General features: G+C 37.3%; 3 protein-coding genes across 9 annotated transcripts; 2 read left to right on the plus strand and 1 right to left on the minus strand.

Moving 5' to 3' along the window:
- The first annotated feature begins 42 nt into the window (after positions 1–42).
- On the plus strand, positions 43–5,334 carry 14-3-3zeta (tyrosine 3-monooxygenase/tryptophan 5-monooxygenase activation protein zeta). Of its 3 annotated transcripts, none has more exons than XM_066391327.1 (6): positions 43–176; positions 948–1,267; positions 3,301–3,424; positions 3,781–3,944; positions 4,050–4,166; positions 4,227–5,334. In XM_066391327.1, the coding sequence occupies exons 2-6, from the start codon at positions 965–967 to the stop codon at positions 4,263–4,265; spliced, it is 747 nt and encodes a 248-aa protein (XP_066247424.1). In that variant the 5' UTR covers positions 43–176; positions 948–964; the 3' UTR covers positions 4,266–5,334. The 3 variants fall into 3 exon arrangements, with proteins under 3 accessions (XP_066247424.1, XP_066247422.1, XP_066247423.1); XM_066391325.1 differs by lacking the exon at positions 3,781–3,944 and adding an exon at positions 3,509–3,672 and having other exon boundaries at positions 44–176; XM_066391326.1 differs by lacking the exons at positions 43–176; positions 3,781–3,944 and adding exons at positions 294–452; positions 3,509–3,672.
- A 2,049-nt stretch (positions 5,335–7,383) lies between these two features.
- On the plus strand, positions 7,384–8,825 carry Sc2 (trans-2,3-enoyl-CoA reductase Sc2). Of its 2 annotated transcripts, XM_066391320.1 has the most exons (5): positions 7,384–7,557; positions 7,620–7,972; positions 8,028–8,244; positions 8,298–8,490; positions 8,543–8,825. In XM_066391320.1, the coding sequence occupies exons 1-5, from the start codon at positions 7,549–7,551 to the stop codon at positions 8,668–8,670; spliced, it is 900 nt and encodes a 299-aa protein (XP_066247417.1). In that variant the 5' UTR covers positions 7,384–7,548; the 3' UTR covers positions 8,671–8,825. The 2 variants fall into 2 exon arrangements, with proteins under 2 accessions (XP_066247417.1, XP_066247416.1); XM_066391319.1 differs by lacking the exon at positions 7,384–7,557 and having other exon boundaries at positions 7,564–7,972.
- Positions 8,805–17,976, minus strand: LOC136409639 (HEAT repeat-containing protein 5B). Of its 4 annotated transcripts, XM_066391279.1 has the most exons (20): positions 17,814–17,975; positions 17,610–17,750; positions 17,346–17,557; positions 16,398–16,546; positions 16,029–16,325; positions 15,815–15,978; positions 15,367–15,760; positions 15,198–15,317; positions 14,646–15,144; positions 14,487–14,596; positions 14,259–14,422; positions 14,157–14,189; positions 13,703–13,999; positions 13,124–13,648; positions 12,888–13,058; positions 10,487–12,005; positions 9,851–10,431; positions 9,585–9,798; positions 9,287–9,429; positions 8,805–9,232 (listed from the first exon to the last, which is right to left on the minus strand). In XM_066391279.1, the coding sequence occupies exons 2-20, from the start codon at positions 17,733–17,735 to the stop codon at positions 9,053–9,055; spliced, it is 5,898 nt and encodes a 1,965-aa protein (XP_066247376.1). In that variant the 5' UTR covers positions 17,736–17,750; positions 17,814–17,975; the 3' UTR covers positions 8,805–9,052. The 4 variants fall into 4 exon arrangements, with proteins under 4 accessions (XP_066247376.1, XP_066247374.1, XP_066247378.1 ...); XM_066391277.1 differs by having other exon boundaries at positions 8,805–9,429; positions 17,814–17,976; XM_066391281.1 differs by lacking the exon at positions 14,157–14,189.
- Positions 17,977–18,104: the final 128 nt, after the last annotated feature.

Below are 18,104 nucleotides of genomic sequence, written 5' to 3' on the forward strand. Positions count from 1 at the left end.
ACTTTTGAAGATTTTTGAGACGGGAGTGGCAACAGCGCAAGGACTTCGGACTTGGCTCCCTCTATTTGGCATCTCCCTTCTTTTCTAGTTTACTTACCGGCTACAGTTCTATCGACTTGTCTGTGTACTCAAGCTTTGAGTTGGAAATTTTCTTAAAAATCGAAGCGTCCTCTCATGTAAGTATAGCACATCTTAATATTTACATTTTTCTCTATTGTTGAATAGTATTAGATTGAGTGATAAGCATGAAGGGAAGGAAATATCGCATAGTAAAATTTACATGCTTGCCGCCATATTTGCGTGTTCGGTGTGACGGTTAGTAAACCCCGATCTCCGATCGATCCCACGATTTTCTTCGTAGTTGCCGCCGTCTAGTCCTTGTGCATGCTCGTGTGAGTGAACCGTCGGCATTGCTGCCAGAGAAACTGTGTGATATATTCCTAAATTAATTTGTAAGTTTTGTTTCTCATTAATTTAGAGGGTTCTATACGTTTTCTTATAAGTTCGTCAATTCTTTTCTTCAAGTTGAAAATTTCAATTTTTCGGGCTGTAACGTAGTGGGCTCCGTTGACCTTCAAAATTGTACCCGTTATTTTAGGTCAGTTTTCTGGGTTTCTCGCTAGAGTTTTGTTTTTTCATGCAGCTGCAATTTGAGCCTGTACACGTGAGATAAATGCGTTTTTGGAGGATGACGTCAATTGTCAATTCGCAAATTCCTCTCTGATGGGTCACACGGGCCCGGCCTCCGGCCTCATCACAAGCGGTCGGACAGCCTCGGCATGTCTCGGCGTCAAGGTGTGGTCGTCGCCATTTTGCTTTAATTTTATTTGCCGGCAACGCTGGTAATGTCGCTAGTGTCGCATCGCATCCCTATTTTTAGTCCTAGCGTCGCCACATTTCATTCGATACCATTCTCAAGTTAAATTCACCTTCAATTTTTCTTGCAGATTAGACTTAGAACAAAATGTCTGCCCCCGACAAAGATGAACTGGTCCAAAGGGCAAAATTGGCCGAACAGGCCGAGAGGTACGACGACATGGCCTCGGCCATGAAATCTGTCACAGAGACGGGCGTCGAATTGAGTAATGAAGAACGGAACCTCCTCTCTGTAGCTTACAAAAATGTGGTGGGTGCCCGGCGATCTTCGTGGAGAGTCATTTCTTCAATTGAACAAAAGACTGAAGGCTCAGAACGGAAACAACAAATGGCAAAAGAATACCGGGAAAAAGTGGAAAAAGAACTCCGAGAAATCTGTGATGATGTTCTTGTAAGTACACTTTCATCTATATTTGAGTGTGATTGACAAGTACTCAATACAAATCTGTCCCATATATATTTTATACAAATCATGTTTTGGAAAGATTAACATATAACTGATGCTGTGATGTTCCTTATTCATTCTTATAAATTTTCCTTCCTATTCTCTATTCAACCATTTACGGTTTCACGACTATTGGTTTTTTAAAGATTAAATTTGCCTTTTTTATTAAGAAAAAAAAGTTGAAGTGATATAATTTTTTTTGTAAGGAAGGGGAGTTAATTTACATAGTTCAGAAACATCACCACCAACTGTAAGTCAAGTAAAAAATGTTATAAATTTGGTGTCTTATTGTAAACATTGAGTCATCCTTACTGGTAATAGTGACTCCTTACACCATTTGCATTTATTCTTACTTGATGACTGGGTCTATTGCAAGTATTCCTTGTAGAAAAAATGTTCTAATTCATCAAAATCTCTTTCCTGTCTTCAAATAATATAATAGCTTATATGATTGATGTATGAGTCAAATCTCACCATTTTGTTTGCCTTGCTGTTAATTGTATTTTATTAAGAGAAGACTGATGTGATAATACTTGGATATATTATATTTATAGTCTTCAATTTTCCAACAAAATATACTTACATCTGTGTAAAAATTGTGACTGTTATTATGGTCAAAGAAATTAATATTGTTAAATAATTAATGTTCAATAGAATATTAGAAGACTTATTAAAATACTATTGATAAGAAAACAAGATGCTTTGTTCCTGTGGCTTTGAACTTAAAATTGAAACTACTCATAAATAGTAATGACATGATTCTGTAGAAATACCACAAGTTAGTAAAATCCCAAACAGACCTGTGGTATTTTGATGCTTTTGATTTGATTAGAAGGTTCTATTAATTACAATAACAAAATGCAGTAGACCTATTTACAGTGATGTTGCTTAGCAACTGAGGTGTAATGAACAAAACCTAAAGATTTAATTGTATTCCTATATATGACAACACTTTAAAAGTTTAATTGTAAGGACCAAGTGATGTGTTAAGTTCTAAATCAGCACAGGGGTAACAGCATGCAGTTGAGAAAATTTAAGGTTGATTTAAATACTGCATTGGAGAAATTTATTAATAAAAACTGAAATTGCGTTGTCGACCCTAATAGAAGTGTTCACATATAGAACAATAGAGGGTACAATGCTGATGATGACTGAACTCCGATATAAAATTGATATTAAAAAAATTATTTAAAAAAACCATTTTTTTCAACTATGTTTACACATAGCTTACTTAATATATTTTTTTGTATTTAAATTTCAGTTTTTTGAGATTATACTGTGATGAAATTTGCAAAAATTAAAAATCTATACAAAGTTAACTATTTTTTCTGCAGTTATTTAAAAAAAAAGGTAGGTTTCTTTGTTTTTACCAACTAGAATTTTCAGTCTCAATCTTCCTCGCAGGTAATTTCTTATGCAGTCTTTATTTTAAAAAGTTTTTTTTATTGATGTCTGTATAAATTTGAAAAAAAACGTTATCAAAATTAGGGCAGTTTTATTGTTTTTGTAAATTTGTAACTTATTTGAAAGTGGTATGTTTCTCACCCAACTAAAAGTTAGATCCTCATCCTAAATTTTCCTGCATTATAGTTTAAATGAGACTATTTTCTTCAAGGAAAAATATCTTACTTTGAAAATGTTTGGACATTCAAGTTGGGAGATGCCATCTTGAAAATCACATTAGTTCACTTGTATTGAAAATAACACATGAATAGACTTATTTTAATTTAAATTTGAAGATCAGTACTAAATTTTTTCTGATTGTTGAGTGGTGTTTGATTTTTTTATGCTTATCTGAGAGAATTCATAAATTGCTCTCATCCCATATGTATAAAATAGCTACAGTTCCACATGATGTTTCAAATAACTTTCGTTCTTCCGAGATATTTTGAAGACACCTCAAATTTCTGATAAAATTTTAATAAAAGTGAGATTTGGGAGTATAAAAGGGTAGTCCCTGACTATGGAATTCTTTCCAGGGTCTTCTCGACAAATACCTCATCCCCAAGGCTTCGAACGCGGAGTCAAAAGTGTTCTACCTTAAAATGAAGGGTGATTACTACCGATACCTTGCGGAAGTAGCGACAGGGGATACCAGAAATAGTAAGTATGGTGTGTGGTAGAGGTAGTGTAGCGTTAGTGCCGAGTCCCGCCTAGGATAGAGTGTTACTGTTTTTGCCTTTTCAGCTGTGGTGGATTATTCACAGAAGGCGTACCAGGACGCATTTGAAATCTCAAAGGCCAAAATGACACCCACACACCCAATCAGGCTGGGTCTCGCGCTGAATTTCTCAGTATTCTACTATGAAATACTAAATTCACCAGACAAAGCTTGTCAGTTAGCTAAACAGGTCATTATTATTGCAAAGTGTTAGGCGGGCAGAATTTCGCGGCGGCATCGGCACGGCGCTAAGCGCCTGGGCCTATCTCCATAGTTAATGTTTGTTTGTTTTTCCCAGAGGTGGTGGAAGATTCGCAAAAAGCGTACCAGGAAGCGTTTGACATAGCCAAATCGAAAATGCAGTCCACCCACCCAATCCGACTAGGGCTGGCCCTAAATTTCTCCGTTTTTTACTATGAAATTATCAATTCGCCGGCACGTGCCTGCCACCTAGCGAAACAGGTTTGTCGTGTGTGTCGTGTTTAACGCTAATTCTGCCCGCACTAACCCCTTGTCTTTTTTTGTAATTTTGGATCGCATTTCGCTAATCCAAGTTTCCCATCTCAGGCCTTTGATGATGCCATTGCAGAGTTAGACACCCTGAATGAAGATTCATACAAAGACAGCACACTCATTATGCAGCTGTTGCGAGATAACTTGACGTTATGGACCAGTGACACACAGGTCAGTAAATTTTATAAAAGGTTGAATTTTTTTGTTCTTATTTAAGGAATTTTGTTATAGGCTGAACCGGATGAGCCTCAGGAAGGTGCGGACAACTGAAAACCTTATTCCCTGTTTTCATTCAATTTGTTAAAAATGAAATTTCATGTAAGTTAAAGTCCCTGCGGAACGGTATCGTCAAGTTTCGTAGTCAGTTTAAGTTTCACCGCGATGAAACTTTTGATATTTAACAATGTTTTTAGGAGATATGTAAATCGTTAAATTACACATTATCACACAATCGGCCAAACTTCCACAAAACATTCAAAAAGCCATACCTTCTTTTGCTGACAGTTGTGTGATTGAATGTCAACTTCAACTTTTATTATAATTGTTTTTTATATATTTAGTTATTTTATATTATATACATCCCTCCCCGAAACAAAATGTGTCATTTAATTTCATCTCCTCCAGCACGTTTTTAAGTTCTAACTTGTTAACTATTAAAATTATTATTTAAACTGTTGTTTTAGTTTTGTTTCTGTTCAGTAATCCAACTCCAAGTATTTATTTATCTTCTCTGTTCATCGTCTGTTCTGCCGCCCTATCCACGTTTTTTTGCACTCGCGGCCCCCGGACACTCCCTTAAACCCGTTCCATTTTCTGGTCACTTTGGATGTGCTATATATAAAGTGTATGAATATGTATTTAAACGCTACCAACTCTATTTGTTTTCTGTTGTATCTGTCAAATATATTTGTCAGATAAAGGAATAAATTTTTCAAAATCAAGTGGCTTGTTTGTTTTGGGACGAAGGGGACCGCGCCCCATTCCTGCCTTTTCCGTCACGCACTAAATGTATTGTTCCAAATAAGTGTTTAATCTGGCTAATAGCGGAATCTCTATGTTTTTGGCTAGTTATGTTTCCGTTTGTTAGGTGTAAGTTTTACGTGAAACTACCGCTACTTAATCATATTTCCAAAGCATAGTGATGTATGTAATAAATGTTATATTCTTCGTAATTCATTTCTCATCACGATTTATTTTCTAACTGCTAATCAAAATTTGTTTTTTTTTTGGCAAATTATAGGCATTTGTCCGTAAGATATAAACAATGTAGAAACTGAATTAAGTATTTTGTTATTTTTTTTTATAACATGATTATTGTATTAAAGAAACTTTTCTTTTATTATTGATTTTTATTTATAAGCGTTTGACCAGTCCAAATTGTTCCCTAATTTTCGGTCACGAATAAACATTTTTTTGAGTCCGAACAACACATGCTAACTTTAAATTTATTAATGTATAATTCGTTTCGACATGTACCTACAGAATTAAATTGTCACTATCCACATCTTGTCAAAATCGAATAGAAACTACACATTATTTATTCAAACCGGATTAATCACTTGCGAGAATGATTCTAGTTATGCAACTTTCTAATTCCGTATCACTAAGCTGTCTGCTCATAATTTATTTGAAATGGGATCCAGTTACTGTGCGATGTTTTCGTAAACGGAGGTAATAAACTTTCAATCGCTGTGCAAAAAATAGTCATCGCTAGGTCGTAGTAGGACGTACGACCTTGTCCCATACTCGTTAGCACGGCGCGAACGTCGTAAATTCATGGAGTAGTTTGTCAACTTCCTGATTAAATTTATTTACCGTTCTTCTAAATTAATACATAGGTTCTATATTTGCGGTAAGTTTGTTACTGCAAATATTAACAAATCAGATAATGTATCTATGTATTAGCAGTTAATTTGCGCTTTCCTCTAATAATTTTATTGCGCTTGTGTGTAAAACACAAGGGCAAAAAGTTATCGACCACAACATTTCTAATTGTATCGGATTAATTTTAATTTTAAATAAGGCGACGAGGTTTTTAGTTTCGTGCATTCCAATCCTAAGTCTTCATCCAACCTAGTAAATCTCAATGGATACATACATAGCTCAATTGAGTACTAAGAGCCTTTTTGGTGGAGATTCATTTAAACTACTAAAAATAAGGAAGCTCAGTTATGTTAGATTCGGGTACCTAAAAAGTTCGTGCCACGATAATCTCCAAAACCACAAATCCACAAAATAATTGTCGCCTAAAACTATCTTCTTAGTCAAAGTAGTAAAACGACACAGGTTGACTCTATTGTCTCACTTCAGTGGTTTTTCTTGGGGGGCGGTGATCAAAAATTTCTCCCAAGATGCCAGAGGTGCTAAGGCCGGTCCTGGTCGTAAATTCGCAATTTAATGAACTTTCATTTACATGAAACCTTCAAAAAAAACGACAGAGGTGATCATATTTCAGCATTCCATTCCTCGCAGTTACGTCACCTTGTAGTATCACTTTTGTGTTTGGGGCAAGAGTGATAAGCATGTGGGATAATTTTACGGTTAAAAATAATTAAAGGAAATTATAAAAATAGTTCCAATATTTAAAGTTTTTTTTTTAAACTTAGGTAAGTAAAGGTGGGGAAACATAAGAGAGGTAGGAAGAGGGGTGTTTATCTAGTTCTTCAGCAGCGATGGAGGATACTCCTCTATAAAGAAATTAGAGTTGTACAAGCTAGAAAGGCTTTTGAAGGCTGGAAAATTCCTTGAATAAGGTGAAAAGGTACGCTTCTCGCCAGTTCGTTTCTCGAGAGATTGCCTAATGAGACAGGTTGGGAATAAAGACGCCCTAAACCTAACGTTTAACTCGCCATTTCAAAAGTAGAAAAATGCATTGATTTCTATTATTAAAATGGAAATGTCAAATGGGACCTGGAATCAAATCTCAAATTTTACTTTCCGTTTCTTTAACAAAACGTGAGATGCGAAGTTTGAAACACTCTGCATATAAATATAAAGATAATAAAGGGTGATTATTAAAAAAAGCCTCGTAGTACGTGGTGAACGGTAGGAATCGGGCGTGGATTACGTCATTTACTATTTATCACCAAATATCTAACAAATTAATTGATCTCGAACTTGCCTAATATTTCAAAGGTGACTTGCATTTTCCTATGATCACCCTTTATATATTTTTTTATATAAACATTATTTTTTATGTTCTGCGCAAAATTTTTAAAAATCGGTCAGAAAATAAGTTAATTACGGCCCTGTAACACTTTTCCTTCAGTAATACCTTTAGTTTAAGGTTTCCTTAACCCTCTATCTATCCATCTTGCTTTCGCCGATGGAGATAGATAGATAAAGCAAGGAAGATAAGTGTATTTCGATTTCGTTAGAGCAGGTTAATGTTTATTTACCAGGGTCAACGGTCAGATAGTTTGGAAGCTCGATTGACTGGAAAACACGAAAATATAATTAACTTTCCTGCATAATCATTATTAATTACACACTGTAATAGCGACGTACAACAGTAGGGATTTACCATATCTTAGGTTAAAGTTTTCTTTTAGTCATGGTGCAGGTAAGCCAAACAAGTTTATGCCCCTTTACGGCGATATTAATTTTATTACTATCACTGTACAGATAGAGGTTTTCACCACCTCCAATAAAAAGCTGGGAAACATTACATTAGATGAAAATGAAAAGGTTAAAGACATAAAGAAACAAATAGCAGCTCTCTGTCCGAAACTCTATGTAGATCGACAATCCATAAGATCTGAACTAAAAGGCAAAGATATAAAGGATGACTTAATAATTCCCTCCTTAGCTGCCAGTAAGAAAGTGTATGTCAAAGATTTGGGCCCACAAATTGGTTGGAGCACTGTGTTTGTCTTGGAATATGCAGGCCCTTTGGTTCTATATGCCCTGGTTTCTTTGAGACCATGGGTATTTTATGGGGATGCTGCTCAGGGAACCTCGCTTTCAACGACTGCCATGTAAGTTGTAAGTTTCTATATCATTAATTTATGTTCACTTAACAATGTTTTGTAGAATCGCCTTAGGTTGCTGGAGTGTGCACTATCTGAAAAGAATTCTGGAGACTCTATTCGTGCATCGCTTTTCTCATGGCACAATGCCAATTAGAAACCTCTTCAAGAATTGTGGTTATTACTGGGGTTTCACAGTGTATGTGGCCTACCATGTTAATCACCCTCTATTCACACCTCCTCCAATTATTATGCAAATTGTTGGTCTTGCCCTTTTTATTGTAAGTTTCTATCAAGATAATTTAATTTTTAATAATTTTACTGAATCATTTAGGTGTCTGAGCTTGGAAACTTAAGTATTCACATGCTTCTAAGAGATTTAAGGCCTCCAGGTAGTACTGTCAGAAAAATCCCAGTTCCTAATGCAAACCCTTTGACTCAATTATATAATTTTGTCTCTTGCCCTAATTATACATATGAGTTTTACTCATGGGCTGGGTTTACTTTGTTGACTTCTTGTGTGCCTGGTAAGGATTGATTATAAAAAACATATAGATTTGCTAATAGTGATTTTCTTAGCTGGGCTTTTTGCCTTGGCTGGCCTGTATCAGATGACCATTTGGGCCCTTGGAAAACATAAGAACTACAAGAAGGAATTTTCCAACTACCCCAAAAGAAGGAAGGCAATAATTCCTTTCATAATCTAAATTCTTACTTAGGTTGATTTTGTTATATATTTATTTATTTTTGGGGCATCTCAATAGATTTTCATTTGTATTAATGTTGGTGTTAATGTTCATGGTTTTGTATCAAAAAGGTTACGGAAATAAAGAGCTCAAAGTACACTCAAGCATTAATATAATTTTAAGTCATTCTATATATAATATACATATATAAAATCAGATTCGTTCTAAATAATATCACATATAAATTAATATTTTATTGATAAAATTCGGACTTGGTGCAATGACGTTCAGTAATTTTTCTTCAGTCTTGCATTAGTATCCATTCTTATCACTTTAACACAATTTTCTCTAGTAAATATACTAGGACTATAAATGCAAAAACTGATGAAGTAAAATATTATTTTTACGAAAAATTGCTGAAGTCTGTCTTTAATTTGATTGTTGGAATATGCATGGCCATGGGTTGATTATTTAAATTGACTTCATTAGACTTAATTTTCAGTGAATTTTGCTGGCTTGATCTTATGGCACTTTCCAATTTTGTCCTCAGTTCTGTAGAAGAACCCATCAGTTTTTTAAATTCCTGCAAGGTTATGTTCTTACAGAACTGTAAATGATTTTGTATCAATATTTTTACCTGTGGGTAAATAGGTCCGATTTTCATTAATTTTTCCAGACTCGCCTCATGCAGAGACACCACATATCTTAGAGTTTTATCGCGAGGGTTTTTAACCAAATAATTCACTAAGATTGGCACGAGAAGGGAAAGCATTTGAATTCCTATAAAATAAAAATTATTTATAACAAATCTTTTCATTATATGTTAATATTCAACATAAATTTAGTACTTGCCTTGCATTATATTTCCTAGGTAAGTACGGTTTGAGAAAATAAATTAAAGTGAATCCTCTAATTCAAATAAGGTTATTACTTACTATTATGTGGCTCGGCTAAGGCGATAAGACTTTCCACTGCGTTAATAGTCTCTACAGTAATGCAGAATTCCTCACTGGAAGAAGGCTTCTTTGCCTTTTCTGAGTAAAGGTATTCGACTAGCTGAGGAGCTAAAGAATGAATATAAGGAGTGGCTACCGCTTTCTCAGGGTGAGCAAACAAGGATTTTAGAGTCTTAATGCACTTCAGTTTCGTCTGAAAATGCAATAAACTTACAACAATTTACTCCAGTTTTTGGTTGACTCACCGGATAATCCTCGCTTTGCAAACATTGCCTGAAATGATTGATACATGGAAATTGCAAGTTGGGAGCCGCAGCTACCTCCGAAGGCGCATGCAAGACAAAAACTGCTATAGCCAGCAATGGGGCTGCTTCATCTGGCCCGGGAGTTTTGGCCAGATCGATCACCTTAGCTAGAGCGCTCTGCAATAAATGCCTCCATTCCTTGTCATTCGCGCGTTCATCTGAAGCCAATGCTTTCAAAAGTTGCAAAGCACCTGGGGCCGAAGTCGGAGCCTCCTTTAGAATGCCGGTTCCGAGGAAGAGAAGGGTTGGCAATATTGCTAAAGCGCCCTGTAGGGAACATAGGCCTGGTAAGATTCCTAGAGCTGAGAATGCGGCAGTTAGCAGCCGAGAATCTGCAGTCCTAGGAGCTCCTGCCATGGCAGGATGTGGAGTTGGGCTCAATGTTGGTATTTGACGAACAATTAGGCATAAGCAAATTTCTAAAGCTGCGAAGACCAAAGATTTATCAGGGTCTAAGTCACCCTCAGTATTCCCTTCTCCCATAGCATCTCGATCTTCTATAGTTCTAGTTTCTCCATTCTCTATAAATTTGGCAATTCTGTGTTAATTTCATAATACATCACGACTCTTACTAACCTGGTTGCCTATTCCGTTCATCATTTAAATGGTCAGCAGCAGCCTTTAAAACATGGTGTAGTACTTCCATGCACAATAACTGGCAATCTGCAGAGTCCAACGTTAACACCAATCTATGTAAGACATTACATAATTCAACTGCAAGAACTGGGTCATCAAGCAGAACATCTCTTGCTTTAGCCACTTGCAAAATCCCTCGCAAAGCCCTAAGGCAAGTGTCAACAATTTGAGGAGATTCAGTTCCTCGAGGTCCACATAAGGCTTCAATACAGGTGCCAAAAAGCAATCTGAAGTGGTCATCTGGAGGGGGATTGTTATTTGGCTCGTCTTCTGTTGAACTGGTGATATTGGAAGGTTCAGATAGCCACAAAGCTGCTGCAAGTAACAATGGAGGCCATGAGGCTGTGTAATGTGGTCTTGCAGCTTCAGCTGTTTCGGCTGTGTAGAATGCTCCACCGTCATGTGGCAATTGTCCTGAGAATTCTGGAGGTAAAGCCAACAAGGCGCGATCTCTTAAAGCATTCAACCAATGTTTAGCTAAAATGGAAAGTTGAGGTTTCACAAGTTCAAGTAACCCTGAATCTGGGGGTCCTCTAGCGCCTGCGGCAACAGCATAAACTTCTGCCCAGGCCCGAAGAATTGCGAGTCTTTCTAAAGTCAACATGGCTTCGTTATAAAGCAAAGTCTCCACTGCAGATGGTTTTCCCAATTTAGTTAATGAAGATACCATCAGTTGATGCACTCGTCGCAAATCTGCAGCATCTCGAGCTACTCTCGCCCCAATCCAGGCAGAACATGCTTCGCAGGCTGCTGCAGTGACATGGGGGGCAGTATCAACTGCAAAAGCTGGCCTCAATGCTGCACTGACTTGGGCCTGAAATTGTTCCAAGAGTAAATGTCCTGGGAATTCTGGCTCTGGTTCCGTTGCAAATTTATCTATGATTTCTCTAAGCATTTTTAGACCTGCTAGTCTAAGAGGATCGGAGTCACTGGTTGCTGCTACGAAGGCCATTCTTATTAAATCAGGCAGCTGAACACCTAAACGCTTAGCTGGGCATGCTCCCAAAACGCGTCGAGCGCATTCTGCAGCAAAAACTCGTGTAGGCCAACGAGGTTGAACGCTTCTTTGGTTTTCCTCTTCTGCATGAAATTGTTCTTGATCATCATCTTCTGGAGCATCCAATACCCCTCTTTCATCCCCTGGCTCTGATGCTACAGTAAGAACATTCTTACACAATGCAAGCCACTGGGCTAAATGACCTGTTGCTAAAACTTGCATCATGCTTATAATTGTATCGTGAATATCTTTAATAAGGCCTGGATCAGTTTCGGTATCAAGGAGGCCAAAGAACACGCCGGGGAGACCAGTTTCTGTTATGATTAATCCTTCAACTGTAGGGCCTTCACTGGCTAAAGCCGCTGCTAGATCGCATACTTCTTTAGCTTCTCGTTGTGCTAACTGTCTTAAGCAAGATATAGCAGCTTTGCGTAGTAACAGGTGATCACTAGATAAGGCTCTCTGGAATAAAATATGTGTAAGCATGCTTAAACAAAAAAAGGAGAAGATAGTAACAGAACCGGACTTAGAATTGAGGGAGCCTGTAGACCATCAAACTGGTGTTTTACATGATCACTTTCCATTTAGAAAAATATATTAAGACGATATATTTTATGGTTTTTAAATTAGCAGTAAGAAAGAAGAATAAATCAGACGTTCATATTTAAAAAATTGCAAAAATATGAGTGTGAGCTAAGTATCCCAGAAAAAAAACGAACGGAGGAAATAGTTTGTCGGAATGAAATACTTCATTTTCAGGCAAGGAGATAATGCGGTCATGTAGAACTATTTTGTTCTTTAATGTCTCGATGTCGCTACTTCGTTCGACATTTCTCACAGATGGACGGTTTCTTGAAAAATTGATAAGAATAAAAAAATGTAAAACTGAAATTGCTATAAAACTGCCAGACTTTAACTGTGTATTAAGTCAGATTTTTAAAAATTCATAAATTTTTAAGGATGACCCAACGCTAAGCCCATAAAAAATCAATAAAAGCTTGAATAGTTTTTTCGAATTTTTTATAACATTCTCTGAGGCCAAAGGCCAATAAAAATCTTTATTCCCAAGGATATTCTTTTTGATTCACGTATTTATCATGTTATTCAAACCATTACGTATCAATAGGTATAAAATGAAACCTACCAATACTCTCATAGGACTGTGATACTTGAATAATCAAAAGTGATCCTTCTTACCAGGTAAATTATTCAATTTTTCAATTACACTCTAGTAGTTTTCTTTTATTTAAATTTGCATATCTTGGTGCGGGCTTCCAGGCTACTTTGCCTTCAATTGAATCCGACCGCGGACAAAGATTGAGTTTAAGATAAGTGAATACTTACGCATAATGTGGGCACCAAGGAGGATAAATTTACATGTTTCGGAACAAATAGATGTAGCTGCTGTAAGCAGGCCGTGGCTTCAGCCTGAACTACTGGTTCTGGATGACTTTGTAGAGCAGCACAAGCGCACAAAAATGACGATCTTGCCATGCAAATTGTCGATGTATTGCCCTTAAGAAAACACCACATTTCTCAATGTATTTAGTAACTTTTTACATAATCTTAATCATTCTAACCTGTAGTTCTGGCCCTATTGTGGTAATAAGTGAAGATAGAAGCTTCCCAACACACCGATAAACGTCTATAGAAGCAGGAGGGGTCTCCAAGAGCAACTTCAAAGCTGCGGCTAACGCCGGTTCTACAAAACCTCGGAACATCGGGCCTCCGGCATCCGCACAAAGTCGCAAAGCATGTAAGGCCCATGCTTGAACAGCAGCGGAAGCCTTGTCTTGTGCCAAAGCAACTAATATTGAAACGCTTGTTTGCATTAACCTTGCCGCTCCAAGGCCTCCCACGTGCCTGTGAAGAGCTCCTAAAGCCAATGAATGGCCAGTCCGTGATGCAGCATCTCGCGCTGTTTTAAGCCTTTCAATGCTGGCCTGGATTAATTCTGCAGTAAACCTAGGATCAGCTAATGATCTCGCTAATCTGCCTAATGTTTCTGCAGCGGCTGCGCGGAGAACTGGAGGGGCTCCTGGGGCTGCCAAAGCCCCTGAAGCCAAGGCAGCAGCTCGTTTTGCTTCATCCATGCTTAGAGATGCCTGTTTCATTCAAACCATTCAAGTGATGTTTATATTTAAAAATACTAATCTTACTTTCGCAGCAGCTAAGCTACGCAAGCCGCACAATAAGGCAGCGAAAGCGTTCAGTTGCACAGCTTCTTGCCGGGAGCTTCGGGCTGCACGTACACATTCCGCAAAGTGATCTAATGTTTGGGTGCGGTGGCGTTGGCTGATTCTTGGGAAAAGCTGTCCGAAAAGCTGGACTGCAGCATCGATTACGGCTACCCCTAAAGGCAAGGGACCTGGCGGGTCTTCTCCAATTCCCGCTCTAAATAGGCAACAAGGGTCATGTTCTAGAGCTCCAGAGCCGGCTGCACTGTGGGTTTGAAGCTATAAGGAAATTTTTATAAAAATACTTTTGGTGAGTCATGAGTTGTACTAATAAAAAGACACAATGCAATATATGATTTAAAAAAATAGTATGCGGTATTGCAAGCTTTAAGAAGGCTAAAGCTTATACGCATTCATAAATTAGCTGGCTACTCACGTGATCACTATCACCTTTCCGATTAGTTTCCATCTGAGAATTTGTATTATAAATCAACATAATTTTATCAGGTATTCCTATAAGTAAATGAAGACGTCTTACCTGATCTTCAATAGTTCCATGATCAGTTTCTTGCAACCACGTTCCTAGAAGTATAGCATCATCAGCGTGGCACACAGTCTTCAACTGAGATGTGGTGGTGTTTGCAGGGTTCTCTGCTAGAGTAAATTCGGCGACTAACATTCTTAGCAGATGTGTATAGGAATCTATCAAATGAAGAGGTTAAGTTGTTTAAGAGTGAATTGCTAGGGTTAATAAAAAGTCACTTGCTTTCATAAGATTGTGGCGGTAACAGCAGAAGGGTTTCGCAAAGACGCAAGCGTACCATAGCAGCAGGAGCCTTCAGTTGCTGTCCGTAATTCTTCAAAACTCCAGTTATGCTAGAAATTAATAGTAAACGACATTTCTAAGCAGGATTCAAATGCTTACTTAGTAAGCATGGCTAAAGCTGCTTCAACTGGTTGTAACAGCCTTCTCCCGGCATCCTCTCCTGCAGCTAACGAATGACAGTGATACAAGAGACTGTGCATTGCAGCCAACGCTCCTGCACGGCCCTCTAAGGCAACTTGCCATGTAAACATGTCTCCTCTTGCTTTCTCAGACTCCAACTCTTTTGCTGAACGTGGAAATGCGTTGCGCCATAACAATAGCATCCTTGGAAGTAAAGGGCGAGATGCAGCAGGACCTAAAGCTGCTACAGCCCCTACTAGCAGCCATCCCGCGCTAGTCCTAGCGAGTGATAATCGGCTGTTTTGACTTGCGCTGCGCAAAAGTTCTTCTGCAGTATTAAATATTATCTTTCCTTTTGTATGAGGAACTCCTAGAGGCGAGAGCTTTACTCCTCCCAAAATAGCAGCTAATGCCGAAGCATATCCAGCTATTGCTTCAGGGGATGTGCGATATTGTTCTAGGCCTGCTACACAGCGGTCTATAAATTATTTTCTTAACAAAAGCTTTTGCGTAATAATGTAAAAAAGGTACCAATTAAAGGAGATATTTGACTTGGAACAGCTACACAGATGCATCTAAGACACCAGGCGCCAGCCAGCCTGGCGGCTTGGCAAGGATGGACCAGAACGCTCATTGTAACATCAATTACGTCTAAAAATGGTTGGTTGTAAATCTTTACATTTTTTTCTAACAAACATACTTAAGGTTTGATCAGTTATGAGGTCATGAGCAGTAGTTCCAAGGCTAAGAATAAGGCTTCCAATTTCCTGCAAAGCACATACTAGCAGATGTTGACTGAACAAAGTCTCCTGGTTGAATTCTTTTGCATTTTCCGGATTGAAGTCAATGCTATTCATTTCTTTAATAATGATTTGCGCAATTTGTTTGCATGCCGTGATCTGTGCCTTTTCACCAAACATTTTTCCGAAAATACACCTCAAGATAAAATTAATGCATTTTCTAGAATACACAGCATCAACATGGGAAGATGCTGCTTTCGGATTGGCTACTAAGTACAATATATGAGATAGAAATACTTTCATATTTTTTTCTAGCCAGGGGGTACCAAGAATATTGACAAACGTAACGTAGGCCTGTAAAAATTTTGGTCTTGTCATGGGATTAACTCAAGTGCCAATCATACTTACATGAGTAACTCCTACTCTGATTTCTCTATTAACTCCTGAACTCCCTTTAATAATCTCTCCAGTGCCCTTCAGAAAACCCACCCCTCCTCTCAGAAACCCTACCATCAAAATACCCAAGGCCTCATCCAATGAAAACACTTTTATATTCTTATTTACAAGCTGACCTAAAAACCCTTATTAAATCTCAGTAATACACACATTGAAAAAATATTACTATTCTTAGATCCTGCAGAATCCTTTAGTCCTTGCTGAGTAGAAGCAACTAAACTCCCCAATAGTCGCGCCACAGAACATCTGACTTCATAATTTGAGCCATCAAAAGCTCGGAAACATAAAGAAGCCAAACTTTCAAGTTCAGTTCCATGGAGAAAAGGAGCGTGCTTTAGAAGCTCTAAGAGACACTTGGAGGCGGCGCATCTGACTGCCATGTTACGGTCTATTAGACAGGGCCTTGCGGCTTTATACACATCTTTGTGGATGTTCATGGCAGCACTGCCCATTCCAGAACATACTTAAATGAGTAAAAATAAGTATTTTGTAGTAAAAACGTGTGACTAAAATTTTAATTTCAAAAGGAGAATACCTTTCTCTAAAGTAAGCATTATCTCAATTCTGGTCTGAGATTCAGCACTTCTGAGGGAGCGTATTAAAATTTGAACGGTTTCTTCATAGGATCTCCCCATCATGCGACCCAATTTCTCATACATAGTTCCCACACAACATATTGCTGCCCTATAGTTAAAAGAAAGTCAGTAAATTTGAATTAGGATTTTATTAAGTTCTGTTTCAGTAGATATTCTGTATATTTCGGAGTACTTCAATAGTATCATATAATGACAATGAAAAAATGACACATTTTTAACATTAAAATTTCAGTTATCAGATACTCTGTAAATTAATAAAAAATTAAAATGTATCACAAAATTCAATACTATTAAGAGTAAGCCTATTAAAGCATATAGTACCATTTTGAGATATTCATAACATTTTTTAAAAAATCTATAGAATTCTGCTGCTATGCAAAAAAAACTTCTACAAAACCTTAATGAAAGGGGGTAATTTCTTTAATTTTTGTTTTTTTATTAGTCTTAGAGCACAATATTTGAATATGCTGTATAAAGTGTAATTCTATAGCCTAGTTCTTTGAAACTTCACCAAGGGTCACATGCAATGATGACCCTAATAGGTGAAGTGGATATTATATTTTCAGAAAAGATACATATTAGTTTGTGTTTTGATAAAATTAAGTTATTTTGTTTTGGTATTCTTGACTTGGCTACTGTAAAATTATAAGTAATCACATCCAGTAATATTAACAAATAAAAGATGTTTCCAATTAAATTCAAAGACAATTAGCAAAACTTTAGTGGACACTTAAGCAAATGAGTATTAAAAACTGGTCTTTGTTCATTTACAATGCTTGAATTTGCAACAAATGGATCCAGATTCAGCAAAAATTTCCACACATAAACCCACATCTTTGTACATACTTCTGTTAAGACTCATATTGCTAATAAGGTGAATTACTTACAATCTTGTAGGTAAAAAGCTGGGACTATCATCTTTATTTTTAAGAATATCGTTGCATTGATTCACAGTATCGAATAGTAGAAAAGCATCCCCCACTGAGAATAACGTAGCAAGACACCTTGCAATGAGTTGTCGGGTTGTGGGTCCTGGAGACTCTTGAATATGACTCATCAGCTGTTGCACTAACTGCTTTTGACATCCTTTTATATCACTCTACAAAAAGATATGTCTGTTATTTACATTTAATTTTTTTTCATGTATATACCGTCTGGGCAGCAATAAGGACTTTATCCAAATACCTCAACCATTCAAATATGAAGGTGGCCTTATTGGCATCTGGAATTTGCGATAGGGCTTCTTCATTTAACGTTAAACTATGGGAGAGCTCCATGGTTTGCTATGTCATCTAAAATATCCAGAAATTTAAATAAGTCCTGCCTTTTTAAGTTAAACCTAAAGTAGAGTTCACCAATTAAAGGCAATACAAAGAGAGGGAGTATGAAATTATGTGACTAATAGGATTTAAGTATCGCGGATTGCTAATGCTTCATTTAACGCTTGTGTTTATTTTTTAATGATTAGAATACTGTTTTGGCAATTTGGCAAGTAGTAAAACAATTTAGAAATTTATTGAATGAGGGTGAAGAAACGATTGACGCGTGCTGAGTTGATGGGTGTCAAACGTCACTCAGTTATCAGGTCATAAACGGTAGTTGCACCATCTTACGGATCAAAGCATAAATTTCTAAGTAGGGGACTA

Source organism: Euwallacea similis, chromosome 6 (genome assembly GCF_039881205.1).
Source record: "Euwallacea similis isolate ESF13 chromosome 6, ESF131.1, whole genome shotgun sequence".
In the NCBI taxonomy this organism is placed as follows: domain Eukaryota; kingdom Metazoa; phylum Arthropoda; class Insecta; order Coleoptera; family Curculionidae; genus Euwallacea; species Euwallacea similis.

Coding starts and splice junctions, on each gene's coding strand:
- 14-3-3zeta (XM_066391327.1), top strand. CDS start 965: ATGTCTGCCCCCGACAAAGATGAACTGGTCCAAAGGGCAAAATTGGCC. Junction 1,268..3,300: donor AAATCTGTGATGATGTTCTT/GTAAGTACACTT, acceptor AATTCTTTCCAG/GGTCTTCTCGACAAATACCT. Junction 4,167..4,226: donor TATGGACCAGTGACACACAG/GTCAGTAAATTT, acceptor ATTTTGTTATAG/GCTGAACCGGATGAGCCTCA.
- Sc2 (XM_066391319.1), top strand. CDS start 7,575: ATGCCCCTTTACGGCGATATTAATTTTATTACTATCACTGTACAGATA. Junction 7,973..8,027: donor TCGCTTTCAACGACTGCCAT/GTAAGTTGTAAG, acceptor AATGTTTTGTAG/AATCGCCTTAGGTTGCTGGA. Junction 8,491..8,542: donor GTTGACTTCTTGTGTGCCTG/GTAAGGATTGAT, acceptor TGATTTTCTTAG/CTGGGCTTTTTGCCTTGGCT.
- LOC136409639 (XM_066391277.1), bottom strand. CDS start 17,735: ATGGAGCTCTCCCATAGTTTAACGTTAAATGAAGAAGCCCTATCGCAA. Junction 16,547..17,345: donor AGCTTTTTACCTACAAGATT/GTAAGTAATTCA, acceptor TTTTAACTATAG/GGCAGCAATATGTTGTGTGG. Junction 15,318..15,366: donor CATAACTGATCAAACCTTAA/GTATGTTTGTTA, acceptor AACCATTTTTAG/ACGTAATTGATGTTACAATG.